At 36.2% G+C, this 22744-nt stretch overlaps 1 protein-coding gene across 2 annotated transcripts in view; it reads left to right on the top strand.

The window, feature by feature from the left end:
- Nucleotides 1-22744, top strand: part of LOC106078269 (core-binding factor subunit beta-like) — a 95481-nt gene that overhangs the window by 11763 nt on the left and 60974 nt on the right. For both annotated transcript variants that reach the window (XM_056035230.1, XM_056035229.1), the window contains exons 4-5: nucleotides 5582-5698; nucleotides 8178-8297. In XM_056035230.1, the coding sequence (XP_055891205.1) occupies nucleotides 5582-5698; nucleotides 8178-8297 (237 nt within the window). The remainder of the gene's footprint in view (nucleotides 1-5581; nucleotides 5699-8177; nucleotides 8298-22744) is intronic.

Raw genomic sequence — 22744 nt, 5'->3', positions numbered from 1 at the left:
AAAAATCAGTCACTTAATTCCGTTCCCCCCCGCGGGGGGGGGGGATTTCATTTCGGGGGGGGGGGGTTGAACCCCAAGAACCCCCCCCTGGCTACGCCCATGATACAGAGTCTTCGCCACACATGCCCCTGTGGTTGTTGAAGAGACGTCGCGCGACTTCATTCAAGGTTTGCTAAGTCCCCCTCCCCCACTTTTCCGCTCTAGGCTGGGCTTATTATTGAATGCGGTCAATAGAATTGCGCGCCAAATTACGCGTCTGCGTACTGCGTAGGTGTTCCTGCGTGCACATAATTGTTGACTGTTGGTATCGTGGGGTGGGGGTCCTTAATCCTTTACGTTCTTCGTCTGAGGAGAGCGTTTCTACCTGACATAATGAAAGGGAGAAAAAAAAAGGGGGAGGGAAGGTCTTAGAGAACGTGCAGCCTGTCTGTCCTTAATACTAGAACTTGACAAGTCTAATCACCAGAAAATCTAGTGCTGCCAATTGTGTGTTTCTAGATCAACTAACTTTTGTTGATGTCGTCGTCCCCTGTTCACTAGACATCGATAAATCGAAAAGATGGTGATATCAAGGAAACAGCCCCCCTTCAACGACCGCCCCCCCCCCCCCCCCGCCTTTCCCCACTCCACAACTCAGTGAAAGAAGAAATGTAAAGAAAGTTTAAAATTAACAATTTTATTTTCCAACGTGGAGACGTTGTGACCCTTCTAATACATCTCTCTATGTCTTCTAGTACTCCTCTCTATATCTTCTAGTACTCCTCTCTATATCTTCTAGTATATCTCTCTATGTCTTCTAGTAGGCCTACTCCTCTCTATGTCTTAAAGTACTTCTATGTCTTAAAGTTTAAAAATTAACAATTTTATTTTCCAACGTGGAGACGTTGTGACCCTTCTAGTACATCTCTCTATGTCTTCTAGTACTCCTCTCTATATCTTCTAGTATATCTCTCTATGTCTTCTAGTAGGCCTACTCCTCTCTATGTCTTAAAGTACTTCTATGTCTTAAATCAGGGGAAGGCAAATTACGGCCCGCGGGCCACATGCGGCCCGCCAAAATGTTTTATGCGACCCGCCGGCACCTAAAGAAATCAGATGTGCACACAGTGTGTACATATAAAATTGGAAAATATATTTAAAATAATATCTATATAAATAATTGAAACTGTCTCATTATAAAAAGTTCCAAGTAAACGAAGAAAATGCTTATAATACACTCAATAGAAGACACAATCTCTGATCAGTATTTATTTGATGCTATGAAGAACTGTGTTGAATGTTGGGTAGGCTTGGAACAAGATTGCAAGTGTATCAACTGATGGAGCTCGATCTTTGATTTAAATATGCCAACCATAAACTCTAAACAGGAAAGTTTGCAAAAAGTTGCATAAAATTTCATAACATTATTGCTTATTATAACCTAGCAATGAAAAATTAGTAGAACAAAGGTTGTTAACCACATATAGTTTCGATTGTTGAACAATACAATCCATTGTATCCGCTATCTTTGCTTGGGTAAGGCAAATGAAAACAATATAAAATCTCAAGGAAGAAATTGTTTGTTACCAATATTTCTAATGAAGAGTGAATTACAGATTTCATAATTAGTATTGCAATGTTGTTGTTTTTTTGTTTTTTTTTGCATATGAAATGTAATGCATGCTAAATCTTGTCAAACTAGGCTTTCCCATTTCTACAAGCAAGTAAAAGAAAACAGGTTTTGTCATTTTCCTTTGCTGAAAGGTGAAACTATTTCTAATGAAATTAGTAAAAGTACAACACTTATTAAGATTCCTTTAGTGTGCAATTTATAAAATCAAATTTTAAGACGTCAAGAACTAGTTTTCAATACCATCAGCTCACCATTTAGTGCAAAAGCTGATTCTGCTAGAGAGGACATAACTCTAATCAAAGAGAAGCTCGAGTCAGTCAGTACTTCCACATGAGTCTTATGGGTGCCTGAAGCTGTAATTCCACACTTAAAAAAGAAACGTTGCCAATGTTCACACTATTTGTGTACACTTACATCTGTTCTTCTTCGTTCTCATTTTACATGTTGGATGGTTCAGATCAGTAATCCTATATCTGAGATTAACCGCGCAGTGGCTTCCAGATCAGGCAGTTCTCGGAATAGTTTTGGTTTTATAGGCGGGTTGTGTGCCCCGAGTCTTGTTCGGGCCTCTTGATTTAGTATGCATCATTGAAGGCCATGGTCAGCATTCTCTGGCTAGAGTATCTTTCTAAGTTGTATACACATATGCGGCCCGCCATTCCCAAATTTTAAACATTGCGGCCCTCGATACAAAAAGGTTGCCCACCCCTGTCTTAAAGTACTTCCATGTCTTCTACTACTCCTCTCCATGTCTTCTAGAACCCCTCTCTATGACTTCTAGAACCCCTCTCTATGACTTCTAGAACCCCTCTCTATGACTTCTAGAACCCCTCTCCATGTCTTCTAGAACCCCTCTCCATGACTTCTAGAACCCCTCTCTATGACTTCTAGAACCCCTCTCCATGACTTCTAGAACCCCTCTCTATGACTTCTAGAACCCCTCTCCATGTCTTCTAGAATCCCTCTCTATGACTTCGGAATGGACGATAATTGATTTTTTCAAGATCTACATGACGACCATAGACGTAATACTTTTAACGATTATAAAAGTCTACTAATAATTAAAACATTTGAAACCAAGACACTTATTAAGTCTAACGGTGTAATAAAACAGATCCTACACATATGATACATAAAATTAAAGGGCACCTTGTAAACAACCGTATTTAAACTAGAGTTTATATATTTATAACATGAACACCTAGTTTTTTGATAATATACACCGACACATTAGTTAAATTATTTTACACAAATATTTTGTGTGATCTTCAATTATCAAAACTTATTAGTTACATTAGATGTAAATCATGTAATCAAGATAATTGCACTCAATATATAGTTTTAGATCTACGTGTCGAAACAATGTGGCACACTTTCTTCTCCATAGTGCAAGGAAACACGCCCTACTTATCGTTTTTGGGAAACCCCTGTCTCTTTCTTCTTTCCTAACGGGGTTACACACTCGTAAAAACGTCCTTGATCTCGGTGGCTGACGGCGTACGGAATTTAATTAGATGCACGAGTGTTCTCCGTCATCTGAAACTTGTTTGCGAAGAATACCGGAAATAGATCTAGACCTAGATTGCATAAAGTAACGCAACGAAATAAAAAGCAGAAGTGAACAATAAAAAAAAAATCTAGTCTAGATCTGTTTAGATAGCTTCAGTTATTAAACAAAAAAATGCCTATATCTAGATTATCTAAATGTAGACTAAAAAAGTTTTAATTCATATGAATATGTGGATCTAGATTTAGTTCTAAAATCTAAATTATAATTAAATTAAATAATTAAAATAAATATCCAGGCCTAACGAGAGTCAATGTCAATGACATTATCATTAGATTAGATTAGTGTCAAGCCAGCCTAAGTGCCCTAGGCCGACTAGGCGTAGATATGATAGAGACAGAGAGACTACCCTATCATTATATTACAGATTTGTTATAGATCTATTCTAGTTCTATATAAATATATATAATATACTTATAATTATAGAGTCTATATGATATCTAGTAATATATACTAATATAGATCTTCGAAAGTCAGTAAAGTTTTTAAGTCTAACGACCAAATAAATCCCTTCCTTAAAGTACGTATAAAAATAATAATAGACTCTAAGAGTCTAGTCACTAGTCTAGTTAGTATAATTATAATTATTACAGACTTAGATATTAGATCTCGATTATATTTTATAGATCTAGTCCTAGAATATATTAGACTTATTAGTATATAATTAAATATAATACTATATAGAATTTTAAATAGTAAATAGTTAAAATACAGCTTTTTTTTTTTGTTAGTCATTGTTAGGATCTAGACCTAGACTTAGACTTAACTCTAAATTCTAGAGTAGATCAATAAACTAGTTGATTCTAGATCTATCTTATGATTATCTAAATTCTAGATCTAGTCTAGCGACTAGATGTACTAAAATTATTAAATAAACATTTTGATTAGATGGCATGGATACATCTCAATTATTAATTATAAGTAAATTGATTAAATCAGTTTAGTCAGTTTAGATCTTGATCTAGACTTACTTAGACTGACTATTCTAGATCTCAATCTCTTTGATCTAGAAATTAGAATCTAGATTTTCACTAATCTTAATCTTATCTACTCACTGCTGATTTCTAGTTCTAGATATCCAGTCTTTCTTGAATTTGAGTCTAGTCAAGTTTACAATGGTTTAAAAAAAATCAATAATCTTATTGAAATTAAATTAGTTAATATTTGATTCCATTCTTTTACTTAGCATTTATAATTTTATCTAATTTAGTTTCAGATATTTTTGCATATTTAATAAATTAAGCTGGTATAATAATCTATAACCTATAGATCTAAATATAGTCTAGTCATTGATTGATATAGATTATAGATATACAACTTTGAACAAAAATCTTAATCTAGATACTATATTTGTACCATCTGTCAAATCTGTGTAAGTTTTATTGATAACATTCACTTTTTTTTTAATGGGCAATAAAAAAGGAAAAATATTATAACTTGGAATGATATTGTAATGAATGAATTCACAGATTGTTTCAAAAGGTTACATTCAAGAAGATTTTCCATGAGCTTAACCTCTTGAACAGTCCCTCCCATAAATCTGTTTAGTCAATAATAACATATTTATGCACCACATAATTAGTTATAAAATAAAGGCTGATTATTCAAAAAATAAAATTCTTGATTAATTTTAATTTAACTATTTGAAAAATATTCTTCTTTGACAATTACTTGAAATAGATTATATTTCAATTAAATTTTTATCATTGAATTACATTTTAAATTCTTATTACAATTGTAATTATAAAATAATTTTAGTATTAATAGACAAATATATTTTTTCATAACTATAATAAGAAATGTATTTCACAGTAAATAATGAAATTATCGTTTAGTTATTTAATTTTATTTACATTTTATCTAGACTTCATTACAGTTTGTACAATATAACAAAGTCTTTTACAGTTATTACTAGAGAAAATATTTTTTACACACTACCAATAAATACAAACTATAAAGTGATTACAAAACTGACCTTTAACTATAACAGGATTAATACACAAAAAATGTATTCAAACTAAAATTATGAAAGATATGTTAGGGCCTAATTCTTTTTAAAAAAACTTTCAACATCTTTATAAAAACAAAATGTCCAACATGTGTCCTGCAATCACAATGAATCTGTTAAGAAAATTCCAAAGCAAAAGTTTGTTTTAAAAATAGAGAGCTGAAGAAAGTGGTGATAATTTTGGGACATGTAAAACCAAACTAATTCCTGGTGTCTTATAAAGATTTTCTATAATTGTATATATATTTCTTTCAAGATCAATTTTATTCATGATGACATTTTCTGGACTATTTTTTTTACTCGCAATAATTCAGCAGTAAAATAAAAATAAGTATAAAGGATAGGTCATTAATATGACTTGGCATTTATTTTTGTCTTCCTTTGTGTTTTTCAGGTTCATTTAAAATCTCAATTTATATTGAATGGTGTGTGTGTGATGTGGAGAGGGTGGGTAGACCTCATTAGACTTGATGGTGTAGGATGTCTAGAGTTTGACCAAGAACGAGCGATGGTAAGTAGCTGAATCACTTAAAATTAATAATATAAAAATAATATTTTGAGCTAGCAAAAAAAAAAAGCTATTTAGAATTATATTTCATTGAATCTGGTCTTAACAAGATCTACTAAACTATTTGTATTAGAGAATACAAAATAAAACAAAAGGTTTGATTCCTAAAATATGGCTACTTTCATTTAAAAAAAAAAAATGATAGCTGTATAGGAGGTTTCGGAATGCTGTATTTCAAATACAAAGTAAAAAAAAGAATACACATATATGAAAGATAAATATCAATTGCGTTATGTTTTAATTAATTCAGATCTAAAAAAAGCTATGATTTTAAATAAAAACTGTGTAGTTTAAATATATAAATTCCTGCACTCTATGCATCTTTTATGCAATTAAAGTAGAGATATGACAGAATTTTATATAATCATAATAAATTAACTAGATTATAAATAAATAAATGTATAAAATAGTTGATTATCATGCACATGGAAATATAAAATTCTTATATGCAGACATCAGTTAAGCTTTAGGTTTGGAGAAAGGCCTATGATAAGAAGATTTGACATTGTTAATATAAAAACAAATGAGTGACTCATCCCATCCAATGCTTTTTCCAAAAAAAAAATTATTGAAACAGTGCTTTATAGTGCTATATTTTCATGATGAAAATCTGACCTTTTTTTAATTTCTTGAAACAATATACTAAAAATCTGTAATAAAGCAAATATTTTTTTTTATGATTCACTTTCTGTAACGAAGGATAAAATATAGAATTTAGAATAAGGTGCAACAGAGCAATTATATGGACTTAAGAAGCTTAGACTCAAGTGGTTCATGTGTTATTTTGTATTTAACTTTGACCCAAGGCTATTTTTTTTCTTTGTTATGCTTATTATGAACTTTTTTAAACAATAAAGGTGAATTAGGGTTTCTTTATTTGAAATTACAAATGATCTTTTTAGCCAACAGTTCCTAGTTTTTCAAAGCAAAACACAAATATCTTTCTTTGTGTAATTCTGCATTTCATTAAAATCTTTATTGAATCATCCAAATTCAAATAAATGAGAACAAGGAAATTTTAGGCTTTTTTTGTTTGTAGGAAGAAAGTCCAGTGGAGGACAAAGAAATGGTAAAAGACATTTGGCTATGTTGATTGGTATTGCTCATAGTCTGTAGCCTTGATCTTCTCATGAGTATAAGAATTGCATAAAAGACCCTGTAATTGCAACCCATATGTTGAGATTTCTTTTACTGGGAATGGGTCTACCCTCTACATGCACCATGCCAGTGTAGAGGAAGGATTAATGTACAATAGTCTCCAAATGACATGCCCTCTTCAAAATCTCTGGAAAAAAAACAACCTTTCCTATTTTCTAGCCATCCATCTGCCAAATTTTTTTTTCTCATTCATTATTTTTCTTTCTTTTCTTTTTGTGAACAGAAACAAATATGGCCATTAAAAAAGGGGACAAAAACTCACAAAACAGAAAGGCCTGCATAAGCTAACAACTGTGCTTAAAAGAAAAATTGTGTGCCCAGACACCGCCTGTGAAATAGCTTGTCTTACGTGGTCCTGTGAGCTCAGTTATATTCATAACTGAGTTTGGGGCTCACAAGTAACTTGCACTTGTATCAGACAATGGGGTGGAAAAAGACAAAGAAAAAAATCAATATTTAGTGGGGGTACATGCTTCAAGCTCAGCTGTCTTACATTATTTGCCAGCATTCATAAGACAGGCTTTGAGATTTTAGCTGTGAGCAAATGTCTCCCCTCCTATCTGGCACATGCTCTTTCAAGATGCCACTTTTCTTTACTTTAGTCTGAGACTTTACAAAGCTAGGAACCAATTATTAATGTGCTTTGTTCACACTCTTTTTAAGAATAGCAGCTGATTTTGTGATTTCTCTGTAATAATTCTCTTCAGGTTTTTTTTTCTTTTATATTTTTGAGAGGCTGGGGCTGGGACTCACAACAGTGCACATTGTGCAATGGCTGCTTATGACTTGCTCAGCTGTTGGTCGCCATCCAAAAGGACACAATGGTGCAATGGGTGCGATTTTCATCACATGTGCCATTTATTTCAATTACAGACAAAAGACCAGGTGATTTACTCAGTTACACACTTCATCAGGCCATGCTCCCCCTCTTAGACTTTTGCTTCTCCGCTTACAGTGACTGGAGTGATTAGCATGCTAAATGGGCGGCAGCATGATGCCGGCCCATGGCTAGCACCTGGTCTGGAAGATAGACCGTGCACATGCCATGTGGAGGGGACCCCCTATAGTCCAAATTAATTTTTAATGCCATATTTAGGGCACAAAAAGAGAATGCTCTTGAAAGAAACAGATGCTCAATGATGCAATCTGTGAACCCAAAGTGTGTGCCTTGATTACTCACAAGCTTGAGTAGCCACACTCCCCCGCTCTCCAAATCTTTTTTGTAATAATCGTTTGTGATTTTTGTTGCCTCCTCCCACTGCAGGTTGAAGATGCCATACTTAGAGAGCAACTAGAAGAGAACAACAGGCGAGTCCAGGAGTTTGAAGAGCGGAGAAGGCAGAGATTACAGGAGCAGGAAAGACAAGCAGCATCTGAGGCTGAGGTAGTTGAAGCATTGTTGTGTATTTCAGAACATCCCAGCAGTACTACATATGACCACTCATGACCTTTACTTATCATTTAAAACCCTTAAACTTGTCTCGGTTTAATAATAGTGCCTTTTCAGACTCAATCATTTTATTTTTATTAAAATGGTTTCCATCACAAAATCAATATATTAACTATTTGTTTCTCTCTCCCAACTTTGAAAAAAAAAAAGTAAACAAGAAATCGAATCGCAATAAATAAAGAAAAATGTATCAGTTTATTAAATTTGAAAGGAAATAAAAATACAATAGTATGTCTTGTCATAAATTTGTTAAAATGTTAAAACCTGGTTTTTAAATCATAATCAAAGTACATTTTGTGTCAAACAATGTTCAAAGTGAGGTGTTATAGTGTAGTCCAGGGAACTACTTGAACCTGAAATAGTTTCCATTGAAATTGTTTCCATACTTTTCCAAGACAAGTCAAGCTCTATTAGTCATGGATGCTCTAACATGTTTCCTTATAATACTTTGTTCAGCCTCATGAGTGGCCATCCCCGTGTTGTGTATCATGTTTCTTTTTTTCAACGCTTTATTTGCAATGCTTTATAGTTATATCTATTTTTTAAAACTTTTATTTATTTTCATGTGATATTTTGGTATGGAACATTCAGAACAATGCAAGACACATAGAACACACATTTATTTTGTTGTATGTGCCATATTTAAAAGAAAAAATTTTTTATGTTGAATTTTATTTTAGATTTTGCTTTTTTTTTTGTCCAAGCATCAGAATTAGTAAGCATGTTGTGTTGTATGCTAGAGCTTTTTTAATTCTATACCAGTGAAGAACTCTCAGAGACTGCAATCGTTGTTTAATTGATTGTCTTACTTTGTTGTTTTTCATTTGCTCATTTTGTTTTATTTGTGACTTTATTTTTCCTTTGGAATGTAAATATAGTTTGTATTATATAATGTAATAATGCATTGATTTATATTTAATTTTTGTTTTATATTACATTGATCTGTTGTGATATATATAGTCTACACATACATATATAGATTTATTGTGAATTAAAATATTAACCCACACAAATATTTTAAAAAATTAATGTGAAATAAAATGAATGTATAATTATCTTTTAAAACAATCAGTCTAGTCAGTTAGAATAATGAATATTTACTGAAATACTGGGTCATGTTATCCTAACACTGATTTTTATATCTGTGTGTGTAAATACATGTTTATAAGATTTTTTTGTTAAATATATATTATCATTAGATATATTTTTTTAAATAAAACAAAAATCATATATTTAAATAAAATAAAAATAATGTTTGTTCTAAAAGTCAACAGAAATGATTATCTTAATTATTTAAAGTGAGCTTTCTGGATGTTCATTCTTATTACTAATAGATTCTATTTGTGTTGTGTTTTATTATTATCATTATTATGACTATAAAAATATAATTAACCTAGGTCTAGTATTATGCTGATCAACAAAAAATCGTGCACTCAATCATTCCTTCAATTAGTAGTAGTAGACCTATATTTCATAAAGTGAGTTTCATATAGATCTGTATAGCCTACTATAAACCTAGGAATAAAATTATTTTTTTAACCATATAATTTTGGTCTAACACAATTTTCATCTGAAATGTGCAGTTTTATCTCGTAAATTCATTGTCAGCAGATCAAGAATGGCGCGAAAGAAAGAAAGCGGATTTCGATTCGTCCACTCGCCCAATAAATGTTGTTTTCTGTTATTGTTTGTCATATTGAATTTACCGCCATCTTGAAAACGAGACTGCGCCAAACAATGTGTGCAGAAGCTAGCGGGCCAGTCGTGCACCAGGGCGGGAAGCATAACGGTGCTTGCTCTGTTCCTTTCAACCCACCCACCCCTTCCTGTCTCTTCGGCCTTAACCGAAAATCGATAAATCTTGCAAAGCAAATCTGGAGTTACTCGCCCCTGCAAGTCACGTGATCTATTACCTTCAAAAACGTCAATTGAAAGAAACGGCATTAGATCTAATGAGATGGGGGGGGGGGGGGGGGGAGATTTCGTAGTAAATAGAAACAATAATAACAGTCTACATTACTTTTTATATGTAAGCTAAACCTATATTGCATTTTTTTTATTTGGTTGAAAATGGTAATTTTAAGCAACGCAATAAACTTATTAAAATATTATTTTAAAACAATGAGGTAGACAATAGACATAAAGGCCTATATAGAATTCCTTTGTCCAGTGTATTCTAGTATTTGTTACTCTTCATTATTTATTTTGCCTCGTACCACTTCCTTTTATTTCTTACAAGAATACTAGTCAAAAGGCCTATGTGTAAAACGCCCACCCCCAGACATTTCTTTGGCCAACAAATTCTAGTGTCTATTACGTTGAATTGGACCGGCCTGTAAATTCAAGAATCACTTCCCCCTACACACACAATGCTCACATTAGCTTTTTGCATTTCAATAAAGCTGCCCGCATTTTAAAAATCCCCCATTTGTCTCGTGTATTCTAGTATTTGTTACGTTTAATTGGAATGTCCCTCTTTACCCCCCCCCCCCCCCCCCAAAAAAAAAAAAATCTTACTTCTGGCCTGTGAATTCCATATCACTCCCCACTGACCCCCCCCCCCCCCCATTTTTACGCTTCGTCACCAAATTTTGGCCTATGAATTGTTTAGTATGTTAGGATGAATTCAAATAGCCCACGTATATCATTTTTTATTCTCCTCCCTTTTTCCAACTTTTTCATACAATCATTTGACTTTTCTTCGGCTTGTTACTTTAATATCAACGCTCTATGTTGTTTTGTGGTCGGACCTTTTTGTCATCACGTGGGCGTCGTAGCGCCTCAGCCAAAGAATTCAATTGCGTTATCTTTTTACTTCCACCCTCAACACGCAAGATAATGAAGTCATTTTGTCTGTAGACATGCGTACACACTAAAAGACGTCTTCAGTCCTTGGCCGCTTCATGTGACCACAAACAAATATGTTTTTATGCTATGTTTACAAGAGCAAGTAACGCGCCAAACATTGCTTTTGAAAGTTACACACAAATAGTGTTTGAATAATCCTTCTAAACGTTAGGAAGTATATAGTAGGATAGGTCGGCTTTAAACAAAAAACATTGGGTGGAAATCGAAAATAACTCATCGTTTTAAATCACTTCAACCGCTGCGGTTTCGATCGTGAAGACATCCTATTCTAGTTATTCTAGACCCAAGGTAACTAATAGCTTGCTACCTTTTCGTAATTATTCTTCGCTCACCGCAAGTGGGATAGGTGAGTCAGGGCCATTAGGAATATTTAGAGACATGTCCGTTTATTCTACTTTTCTTTTCATTGATTAGAATATTCTTCCGGCATCAACATGTCTTGAACATGTACAAATATATCAATTAATACATAATTAGATTTATTTACATAAAGTATCAGTACTAACAGGTTTCAAGGAAACTTTAGAGAACAGTGGGGAATATTCAAAAGTAGCTTAAGACTTCACTTTGAGCATAATTTCAAAGAACACTTGAGCAAGTCTTACTCTGTACACAATGGCATCAATTTCTTGTTTGCCATCTTTGTATCCATTTAGATTTTGAGGGGGAAAAAAAAGAAAAAGAAGTTAGTGTACGCTAAGTAAAAGCAATGGCCTGAGGGTATACTAGCAATGGCCTGAGGGTATTCTAGCAATGGCCTGAGGGTATACTAGCAATGGCCTGAGGGTATTCTAGCAATGGCCTGAGGGTATTCTAGCAATGGCCTGAGGGTATACTAGCAATGGCCTGAGGGTATTCTAGCAATGGCCTGAGGGTATTCTAGCAATGGCCTGAGGGTATACTAGCAATGGCCTGAGGGTATTCTAGCAATGGCCTGAGGGTATACTAGCAATGGCCTGAGGGTATTCTAGCAATGGCCTGAGGGTATTCTAGCAATGGCCTGAGGGTATTCTAGCAATGGCCTGAGGGTATTCTAGCAATGGCCTGAGGGTATACTAGCAATGGCCTGGGGGTATTCTAGCAATGGCCTGAGGGTATACTAGCAATGGCCTGAGGGTATTCTAGCAATGGCCTGAGGGTATACTAGCAATGGCCTGGGGGTATTCTAGCAATGGCCTGAGGGTATTCTAGCAATGGCCTGGGGGTATTCTAGCAATGGCCTGAGGGTATTCTAGCAATGGCCTGAGGGTATTCTAGCAATGGCCTGAGGGTATTCTAGCAATGGCCTGAGGGTATTCTAGCAATGGCCTGAGGGTATTCTAGCAATGGCCTGAGGGTATTCTAGCAATGGCCTGAGGGTATTCTAGCAATGGCCTGAGGGTATTCTAGCAATGGCCTGAGGGTATTCTAGCAATGGCCTGAGGGTATTCTAGCAATGGCCTGAGGGTATTCTAGCAATGGCCTGGGGGTATTCTAGCAATGGCCTGGGGGTATTCTAGCAATGGCCTGAGGGTATTCTAGCAATGGCCTGAGGGTATTCTAGCAATGGCCTGAGGGTATTCTAGCAATGGCCTGGGGGTATTCTAGCAATGGCCTGGGGGTATTCTAGCAATGGCCTGAGGGTATTCTAGCAATGGCCTGGGGGTATTCTAGCAATGGCCTGGGGGTATTCTAGCAATGGCCTGAGGGTATTCTAGCAATGGCCTGGGGGTATTCTAGCAATGGCCTGAGGGTATTCTAGCAATGGCCTGAGGGTATTCTAGCAATGGCCTGGGGGTATTCTAGCAATGGCCTGAGGGTATTCTAGCAATGGCCTGGGGGTATTCTAGCAATGGCCTGAGGGTATTCTAGCAATGGCCTGGGGGTATTCTAGCAATGGCCTGGGGGTATTCTAGCAATGGCCTGAGGGTATTCTAGCAATGGCCTGAGGGTATTCTAGCAATGGCCTGAGGGTATTCTAGCAATGGCCTGAGGGTATTCTAGCAATGGCCTGGGGGTATTCTAGCAATGGCCTGAGGGTATTCTAGCAATGGCCTGAGGGTATTCTAGCAATGGCCTGAGGGTATTCTAGCAATGGCCTGGGGGTATTCTAGCAATGGCCTGAGGGTATTCTAGCAATGGCCTGGGGGTATTCTAGCAATGGCCTGAGGGTATTCTAGCAATGGCCTGGGGGTATTCTAGCAATGGCCTGAGGGTATTCTAGCAATGGCCTGAGGGTATTCTAGCAATGGCCTGGGGGTATTCTAGCAATGGCCTGAGGGTATTCTAGCAATGGCCTGAGGGTATTCTAGCAATGGCCTGAGGGTATTCTAGCAATGGCCTGAGGGTATTCTAGCAATGGCCTGAGGGTATTCTAGCAATGGCCTGGGGGTATTCTAGCAATGGCCTGAGGGTATTCTAGCAATGGCCTGGGGGTATTCTAGCAATGGCCTGAGGGTATTCTAGCAATGGCCTGAGGGTATTCTAGCAATGGCCTGAGGGTATTCTAGCAATGGCCTGAGGGTATTCTAGCAATGGCCTGGGGGTATTCTAGCAATGGCCTGAGGGTATTCTAGCAATGGCCTGGGGGTATTCTAGCAATGGCCTGAGGGTATTCTAGCAATGGCCTGAGGGTATTCTAGCAATGGCCTGAGGGTATTCTAGCAATGGCCTGAGGGTATTCTAGCAATGGCCTGAGGGTATTCTAGCAATGGCCTGAGGGTATTTTGTGTTTTTCTTTCACGCACGTTTTCCCCAAGTCACGTTCAAATGTTTATGAATAGAGGAAGTTTTTTTTTTAATCCTAACAATTATCGCTAGGGGGAACATGTACATTCTCAGTACTCGATGTTGGGATGTTGTCCATTCATCAGTTTTCACATTTCCCATGGAAGTTCTCCGCACATCGTGTGATAGTTGACTAATCAACGTCCAGATACCAACAACCTGCTTATAACGTCTATATCAGCAGCAAGTCTCATTGGTATATAAGGTGCCGTTACTGTTGCAAACTTTTTTTTTTTTTAATAATAATACGATGCTAGTCGACCCGCGGTGTAGCATACGCCGCTATTTAGCAGGGCCGGCCTTAGGCCACTGCAACCTATGCGACCGCATTGGACCCCGTGATTTCATAGGCCCCGCGCTAATTATAGGTGTAAATCATTAAATTAAACCTTTTTATAACTTATAACAGATTTACCGCGGTCTCCTGATTTACCAGGAGCTCATCGAAATCTCCGGAAATTATTAAAATCTTTTGAAAACTACTCTCCTGAAAGATAGACAAAATTGTCATTTTGGGGTGTCATTTAATATGGACAACGCCAATCCTACGCGTGATAAAAAACAAAAAGGCTATTATACAATACCCGTAATTGTGGAATCTGGGGAAAGAAGCTTCTCGCGCCTCAAACTAATGAAGAATTACTTGAGGTCAACAATACTCGAAGATAGATTGAAACATTTGGTAATTCTTGCTATAGAGCGTGATCTATCTAGGAAACGTAATTTTTATGATTAACTGTATGACTTCGCTACACGCAAGGCTCGTAAAGTAATTCTGTACGTAGTTAAGAATTAATAAAATGCAATGACGAATGTATTTTCTAATACAAACTCTTAATTTTCACTTATTATCCGTATCCCTACACAAACTGGACCCCGCGCAATCTTTTTCCCATAGGACCCCGCAATGGTTAAGTCCGGTCCTGCTATTTAGTGACGGGTGAATACAAAGAAGATTACTTGTCCCCCCCCCTTTTTTTTTTTTCGCCGCGAAAGTTACATGGGGTAACTCTAGTCCGACTTGCAGAAATAAAAGAGCTATCTTTCTAAGAATTATATAGAGAGATTATGAACCCACTTTCACTTTCACACGAGATAGTCCGATTTAACTAATATTATGATTAAGTTTCAAAGTTGTACTAATGTATAGAACAATATCCTTTTTTTAAACGACTGGTCAGGATACACACATCGAGACGTGACCATCGCAATTATACTCGTTAGTCATTGTTTGCTGGGATGTCGAGTTACCGTTCGCTTGTGTTGCAAACTACACATAAAATATTTTATTGTTCTAACATTGCAATGCGATTACCTGCTTTTTATTTTTTTTTTTATTTTGTGGCGCTATTAAAACTTGTATGCGTTTTTTCTTTTGTTCAGGCTGTATTTTTCTTTTGACCTGGTCAAAAATTTTTTGGGCTCGTAAATTTGTTGCGACGACCGTCCCGTTCTATCTGATATAACGGCTTTTGTAAATTGACCTTTTGTTGGCTCAGCAGACTAAGTCATCTCGAGTACCTCGTTTTGGAGGACGCCGACGGATGTACACTGACACGCTTCCCTTTCCTGAGCCTAGAACAATCATTTCGTGGCGGTCATAATACTTATCCCCTTCCCCCCCCCCCACCAACTTTTTGCTGCAGCAAATAAAAATAAATAAAAAAAAAGCGTCTCGTAAAACCCCTCAGGTTTGACCAATATCTCCAGATTTATGCCGAAAGGGTAAACTGAGGGGCTATGTGTCTCTGGGACGTCATTTGCATGGTCATAAAGTGGTGAAACGTTGTGTTGAGGGGGAAAAAAACGATCCTCCTCCCTGCTCACGTCTGCTACAGCCCGACAGTGCTAATGGCCGTGTGCATACAAGATGACCCCCATTGTTTCAGCCAATCTGCAAGCAAACATCGGCCTGGACGTTTCGTAATAAAGATCTAACGATAGCGTTTTTAATTTTCAAGAAGTATCGTCCCTTTCCTTGCGCCCGCGCACGCACATCAACACACACACACATGAAAATGTCCTAGACAGAGAGCCCAGCTGCCCAAAGATTGTTGCAAAATTTATGACATTTTTTTAAAAACCAGTTTTTATGAATGTGACACAGCGCAAAGTTATTTTAACAGTTGTTTTGGGCAGAAGATGGTCGTAAATCTAGTCGTCAGTCGCGGTGCACTGTCTGCCTTGTTTACTTTTGCCACCCCGAAGAGATTCTCGGTAGCGCCCCCGACAATGGATGCTCCTGGCTACGTTGAATCGGTTCAGAGCGCGACCGCTCCCCCACCCCCTCTTTTTTTATTATTATTTGTTTTGTTATGATATTCAGATTTTTTCCAACCAAAGAAACTTAGCGCCTCGACAAACTCATAAAAAAAATATCCTTCCCTAAAGCTTATGGAGAGGATGAACCTCGCCAGCGACGTCTTGTAAAGAAAAAAAAAATACGGAAGCAGCAAATCATGATGCAGACACGAGCCAGGGAAGTGGCGGAAAAATTGGGACATTTCTGTTAAATGGCCGGGTCTCGTACCAGCCACGTGACCCTAAGATTGGGTGCGTAAGGGTACCAAAATGGGGCCCCTAGTTTTGAGTTGGTTTATGGGTTCTTTAAAACTAATTCAATGTCGATGGCCGAGATAGAGAGCGAGTGGAGGTAGCACAGATAATGAAGATGTCGTTGCTAGATAATAGGAAGGCGCAGACGTCCTGGTTTTCTTTCGGTCTGGCTCGGTCAACGCTGCGTCATTAAATCAACGTAGCGCACGTGCGACGTAACCTATACAGAGCTAGACTGCTCACTGCATGCTCGCGATATTTGGCGGGAAAGATAAACACAAAAGAGAAATGATATAATACAATGATTTCAGTTTCAGATGGGCCACGCCATTTGGGCAAGGGAGAAGGGGACCTTTGAATGACTCAAATGGTCTGTCATTAAATTATTTTAAAACATTGAAATGAGCAGATATAATAGAGGATAGGAGACATCACAGCTATCGCACAATTACTTCAATACGGCACAATGATTGTATGCTGTTGGTAATAAATATTTGGTACACTGTCCTTTTGTAGCGTATTTAAGCTGAAATAATAATGATAATCTGTATTATTAGTAGGGGAAAGTAAAGGTGGTTGGTCGTTGTGCTGGCCACATGACACCCTCGTTAACTGTAGGCCACAGAAACAGATGACCTTTACATCATCTACCCTATTGACCACAAGGTCTGAAAGGGGAACTTTACTTTTACTTGTTAGAAATAAATAATTGTTTGAAGTTCTATGCAGGAACGACGACTCTATGCAACTGAAAAAAATAATCTTGGCCCTTGTTTTAGGATGTAAGTGATTCCAAGACTTGGTCACTTGTATGTTCACGCTATGTGGTCATCACAATAAGTTTTTTACTATTTGACATTCTTTAAAGCAATGAAATGCAGTCAAGAGAAGAAAAAAAGAAGTGAAAGAGATTTTAATAAATATGGTGGCGACATAATGAAACCTAAAGAAAAGCTTAAAAAATGAATAAATGAAGATTAAGAGAGATTTCAAAATATTTAGAAAGACTAAACATATAATTATTTTGTGCTACAATGTAAGAGCTTCAAAAATTCATTTTACAGTTCTGAAAAGTGCCCTGTCAATTCTATGTTTTGTTTTTTTTAATACTACTCCTTAGACTTATATATACTATACAAACAAGTCTATGTACTACTTTTCATCAATAGTTCCGTATTGTGTAGACCAGATACACAGAACAGCTTGCTATTTGATTCGTCTTCTGTTCTGGGTTGCTAAAAGACATTCAAAACCAATCGTCCAAATGAGAATACAGTCTTTTTAAAGACCCACATAACATTTTGTAAACGTATACATTTCAACTCGTACAGTTACAAAGTGAATATGACATTTAAAACCATTAATTGAGACGACATTAGATCTATATTAAACTAGCAAACAAACAAAACAACAACAACAACAACAACAACAAAAACACAAAACAAACACATCGTTTCGCAAAACAAAAATACAAATAAAATAAACATGTTTACATTTGATCAGAGTTTCATTCATTACTGTGCGAGACCTTAAATGAGTTTTATTTTGTTCTGTAGTCACCATAGACTAAGATTAAGAAATACACAAATCTACATGGAGACGATTTGAATTCAATCATTTCATTATGTTATCAAAATTGACAGTAACATATTATAAATTGTTGATTCTGAGCCTTCGCTATTTAAAAAAAAATCAACTTTTTTATTGTCAGTTTGCAAAATCTAAAAACAACACAAACCAAAAATACTTCCAAGATTTGACCTATGCACATAAAAAAGAACCAGCTGTAAAATCTTTGCAGTTGCAGAAATAATGCTATAAAATGGCTGATGTCTCAACATAGGTCTCAAGCTGTTCAGATCTATTGTTATAGTTTGTATGATAAGGTCGTGCAGTGTAACGTTTATCCACCTCCACCTTTTTTTTTTTCTAATTTGGTCGTTAATTTATGTGATCCAACTTTAAACCGAGTTCTCACCAATTAGCCTTTAAAAAAAAAAACAGTGACCTTGACACTAAAAAAGGCTTTAACCAATTGGAGGAGGGTGGAGGAGGCTATTGAGTAGCTGAGAGAGCGGAAGGGCGGAGGGTTTAATATTGATACAAAAAATTAAAAGTTGGCCCCTAAATTTCATTGTGATGTGTGCTCTGTTGAACACCTCCCGGCTATCCCACAATGCCTCGCCCATGTCGTGCATGCAAAATCACGTGGACATTGGAGCACAAAATGCTACCCCAACGCTCCACTTGCTTTTAGGGTGTCAGAGGGGTGGGTGGTGTATTTGTGCAACCAATCAAAAGCGCTAAGATATGCACGCGCACGAAATTCTAATTTGTTCATTGGCTAATTTCGGTATGACCAATCAATACTCTCGACCTATTTTCTTTTTTCTTTCATTGTTTGCGGTACTTAATAAACTTTTCCCAGCGTTTTTTTTTTTAAAGTAGCCCTCCTCCAATAATAATGTTACTTCCGAATCCCAATTAATGATTTGGATAAAGAAAAATTCCCAATGATACTAATACGGGCGTACAGTTGTATTGTGATAGGATTGGATGTTGTTGTTTTAAAAGACTATTTTATGTATTAATCTATTGCGTCTTTTTTTTTTTAGCTTCCAAAGTGATTTTTAGCGGCCCCCGAATGGGGAATAGACGCTATTAGTTTTGTGTGTCTGTCTATCCGTCCGTCCCATTTAGATCTCGTAAACTAGAAAAGATATTGAAAATCCGACATCATATTTTAGACCAGCGATGCCTAACCTTGTTCGGTCTGCGGGCCATTTAATTTCAAACACTCGTGTCGCGGGCCATAACAATGAAAAGAAGAAAAAATGAAATAGAGAATAAATCATTTAAAATAGTTTAAACAAACCCGTGGCTCTACTTACACCCGTAAAGCGATTACGTAATAAGGGTTTAACTGTTTTATTACTGAAAATGTTTTGAATGGAGATTTGTACCATATCTTCGACTCGTCTGACGGCTTCAACTGCATTCTTCTTTTCAGGACAGATTTCTTTCATCTGCTAGCAAGTACATTTGTATGCTTCATTTCTTGACTTATACTGTGAGCGACTCTGTAGTTTGCCCTTACCGCAAGCTCAGTTTCTTGTCTCTTTTTAGTAAATAATCTCGTTAATCGCTCAACTCACTCCACTAGGCTTAAAATAGTCATCTTTTTCTTTGCGGCTCAAACTAATATTGCCGTCATATTTTGTTTATGTTTCGTTTTAAAATCCTTTTATCTTATGTTATTTAAAAGAAGACATGTTTTCTGTACAAATCAAATATGTTGGCTTATTATCATGTTCGAAAGAAAAAAGATCTATCGAGTTTTTCTAGAAGTTTCTACATTCAGAGTCTACTTTTCGTTTCTTCGGCTCTCCCATTTCATTAACACACAAATATTAAATGGTATGGCACCACTCGCATTAGTACCAAAGGATACATGTGTTGCAACACAAGGTATCAAGGACACGGCCAGCTCAAGAAAACAGCGAAACCTGTCCACTTTTGTCGCCAATAAAATAAACGTGTTCTTTAGAAAAAAAAAATAATATGAATATTAGAATGACTAGATTTGATTGAAATCCATCGAAGTTTCAGTCCTAACGTAGTGAATAAAAATTTCAACTTTTTAATTTTTTTATTTTCTACACTTTGTTCCGATGTTTCGGCGGGCCGGATGGAAATACGTCGCGGGCCGGATCTGGCCCGCGGGCCGTAGTTTGGGCATCACTGTTTTAGACCATTCAAAGTTCTGATGCAATGGCAATTTATATCTTTTTGAGAAAAATTTAATTTTTAAAATGAACTATGCAAGCAGTTTTTTTTTTCATAAAAATACACAATTTTTACAACTATTCACTATTAATAGTAACAAACACAGGAGGCTTTTAGTAAGGGAGATTTCTATTTACAAAATTTTTGACACCTTTATGCAAACGGTTTTAGATTTTTTGTAAAAAAAAAATTTTTCAAAATTTTATTACTGAGTTAAATAATTTTGGTACTATCTATATTTACAAAAAAAAATTTACATTTATTTTTTAAAGAGAAAAATTCTATTTAATATGCATACAAGTTGAATTGAATTTAAAACAACAATTAATAAGCAGTGTTTCATATTATAGAAGTGACCTATAGTGCTATCCAAATCCAATACACTTACAACACTTGTCTAAAGGGAAAAGTTTTATTTGTTGTGACTTTAAATGAGAGACTGGCCCTTTACAAAACAATTAGATCAATAAGATGATCATTCAATAACATCAGTTAGGCCAGGTTCACATTTAAATTCACCTTCACCTATCCCTCAGTCTGTTGGACCATTGGGGCACCACACAAGATCTGTTTACCTTCTTTCTTCATTCCTCTCTGTCCTGTGCCTTTGATAGAATTTCATTCTTTGACAGGCCCGTCCATTCTTTGATGTTGTTTTCCTATCGCTTTCTCTGTCTTCCTCTTCATTTTCTTCCTGGTACTGTTCCCTGAAGAAAGGTCTTTGCGAGCCCCATGGACCTTGAGATGTGGCCATAGAGTTTGAGTTTACGTTTTTTGACAGTGGTTAGCAGGTCATCGTGGGGTCCAATTGCTGTATTAATCCTGTTTCTAATCTCTTCATTCGTGATGCGGTCTTTGTAAGTGACACCTAGGATATAACTATATCTTCACAAATATCAGCACATCAAATACATATGAATATTAACAATGTAATAATATTACTAACATTAATAAATCTCTGTATCCTGTTTTATCAAGTCGTTAGTCAAACAATACAACTGCATCGCTAACACTTTGGACACGAGCACGTCTCTTCTTTTTGTATCTTTTTGAAGTTGTTGATAGTTTTTAGTCCATAGTTTTTTATATTCTTTCTGAAAATATTGAAACCTGCCTTTTTAACTACCATACTGGACCTTTTCGGGGGCCGGGTTGTGTTTCCACACAAATTGTCTTTGTAACTAATTATAACCTTGGTTTCTTTTGTTTTTCTTGTGAAAATAAAAAGGTTTTAACAATTAGAAATAGATCTATATGTTTTAATCACACATTGGCACTGTGTGTGTTGAATTGCGTGAATGTCAAACACTAATCCCAATCACTTACCAAAACAATTAGAAAAGAAGAGGGGATTCCTCCCCCCCCCCCTTCCAAAATGTATTGAAGTTCTTTGCTGTAATGAAGACTATATAGAACTGACAACAATATAAATCTTAAAGGTCGTTTTTCACAATTTTTAGATGCGTAGCTGTACTCTAATTGTTACTAGAAGAAAATAAATTTAGCATTTGACAACAAAATATATTCGCAACACACTCTCGGAAGTACATTTATGGATATATTTCGGCATTGGGAGGAGCGGTGACTGTGTGGCAAAGCGCTTGGGCTTCCGAATAGGGGGTCCAGGGTTCGAATCCTGGTGAAGACTAGGATTTTTATTTTGGGATCTTCACTCTAATGGGGAAAAGTAAAGGCGGATTGTCCTTGTGCTTGCCACATGACTCGCCATAGATCACTAGGTCTAAAGACTAAGGGAACTTCACTTTTTTTTTTAATTACAGCATTTGCACATTCATTGGAATACTTATATTCCAGTTCTGTAAGCGTTTCTTAAGGCGTTCATTGGTTTGTTTATCAAACAAAGATTACCAACGACAATCAAATACAGGGCTGGCCTTAAGCCGATTTAACCGATTGATCCGCATGGGGCCTCGCACCTAGCAGTGGCCCCGCAATTTACATTTACCTTATCACTATCAGTCATGGCTCTAGTCACAGTCTTTTAAACATGTAGGACTTGAAGGGTTAACATATTTAATGTATCATACGATCGATGTAACTTAAATTAGCCCATTGGCAACTATTGCATTTGAGCTGACTTGCTTGCATGTTGTATTATAAATGTTGATATATTAATCTAATTACTAATTTTACTAATTATTAGTAATAGTCGTAATTGTAAAAAAAAAAAAAAAGGGGGGGGGGGCTCGCAAGCATCTATTTAATTGGGCCCCGCGATTTGTAAGGCCGGCCCTGATCAACTAGTCTCTGTTGTAGAGTGTGAAAGTATTAAAATGCAATCGTACAGAGTAGTACAGACATCTCTGTCTGGTGTCAGCCAAACTTTGCCTTCAATTATCCACACACATTTTAAAAGAGAGTTATTGCACTTTGTTTCAACAATT

The sequence above is a fragment of the Biomphalaria glabrata genome, chromosome 7 (assembly GCF_947242115.1).
Source record: "Biomphalaria glabrata chromosome 7, xgBioGlab47.1, whole genome shotgun sequence".
NCBI classification, from domain to species: domain Eukaryota; kingdom Metazoa; phylum Mollusca; class Gastropoda; family Planorbidae; genus Biomphalaria; species Biomphalaria glabrata.
This window is presented reverse-complemented; position numbering and strand designations above follow the sequence as displayed.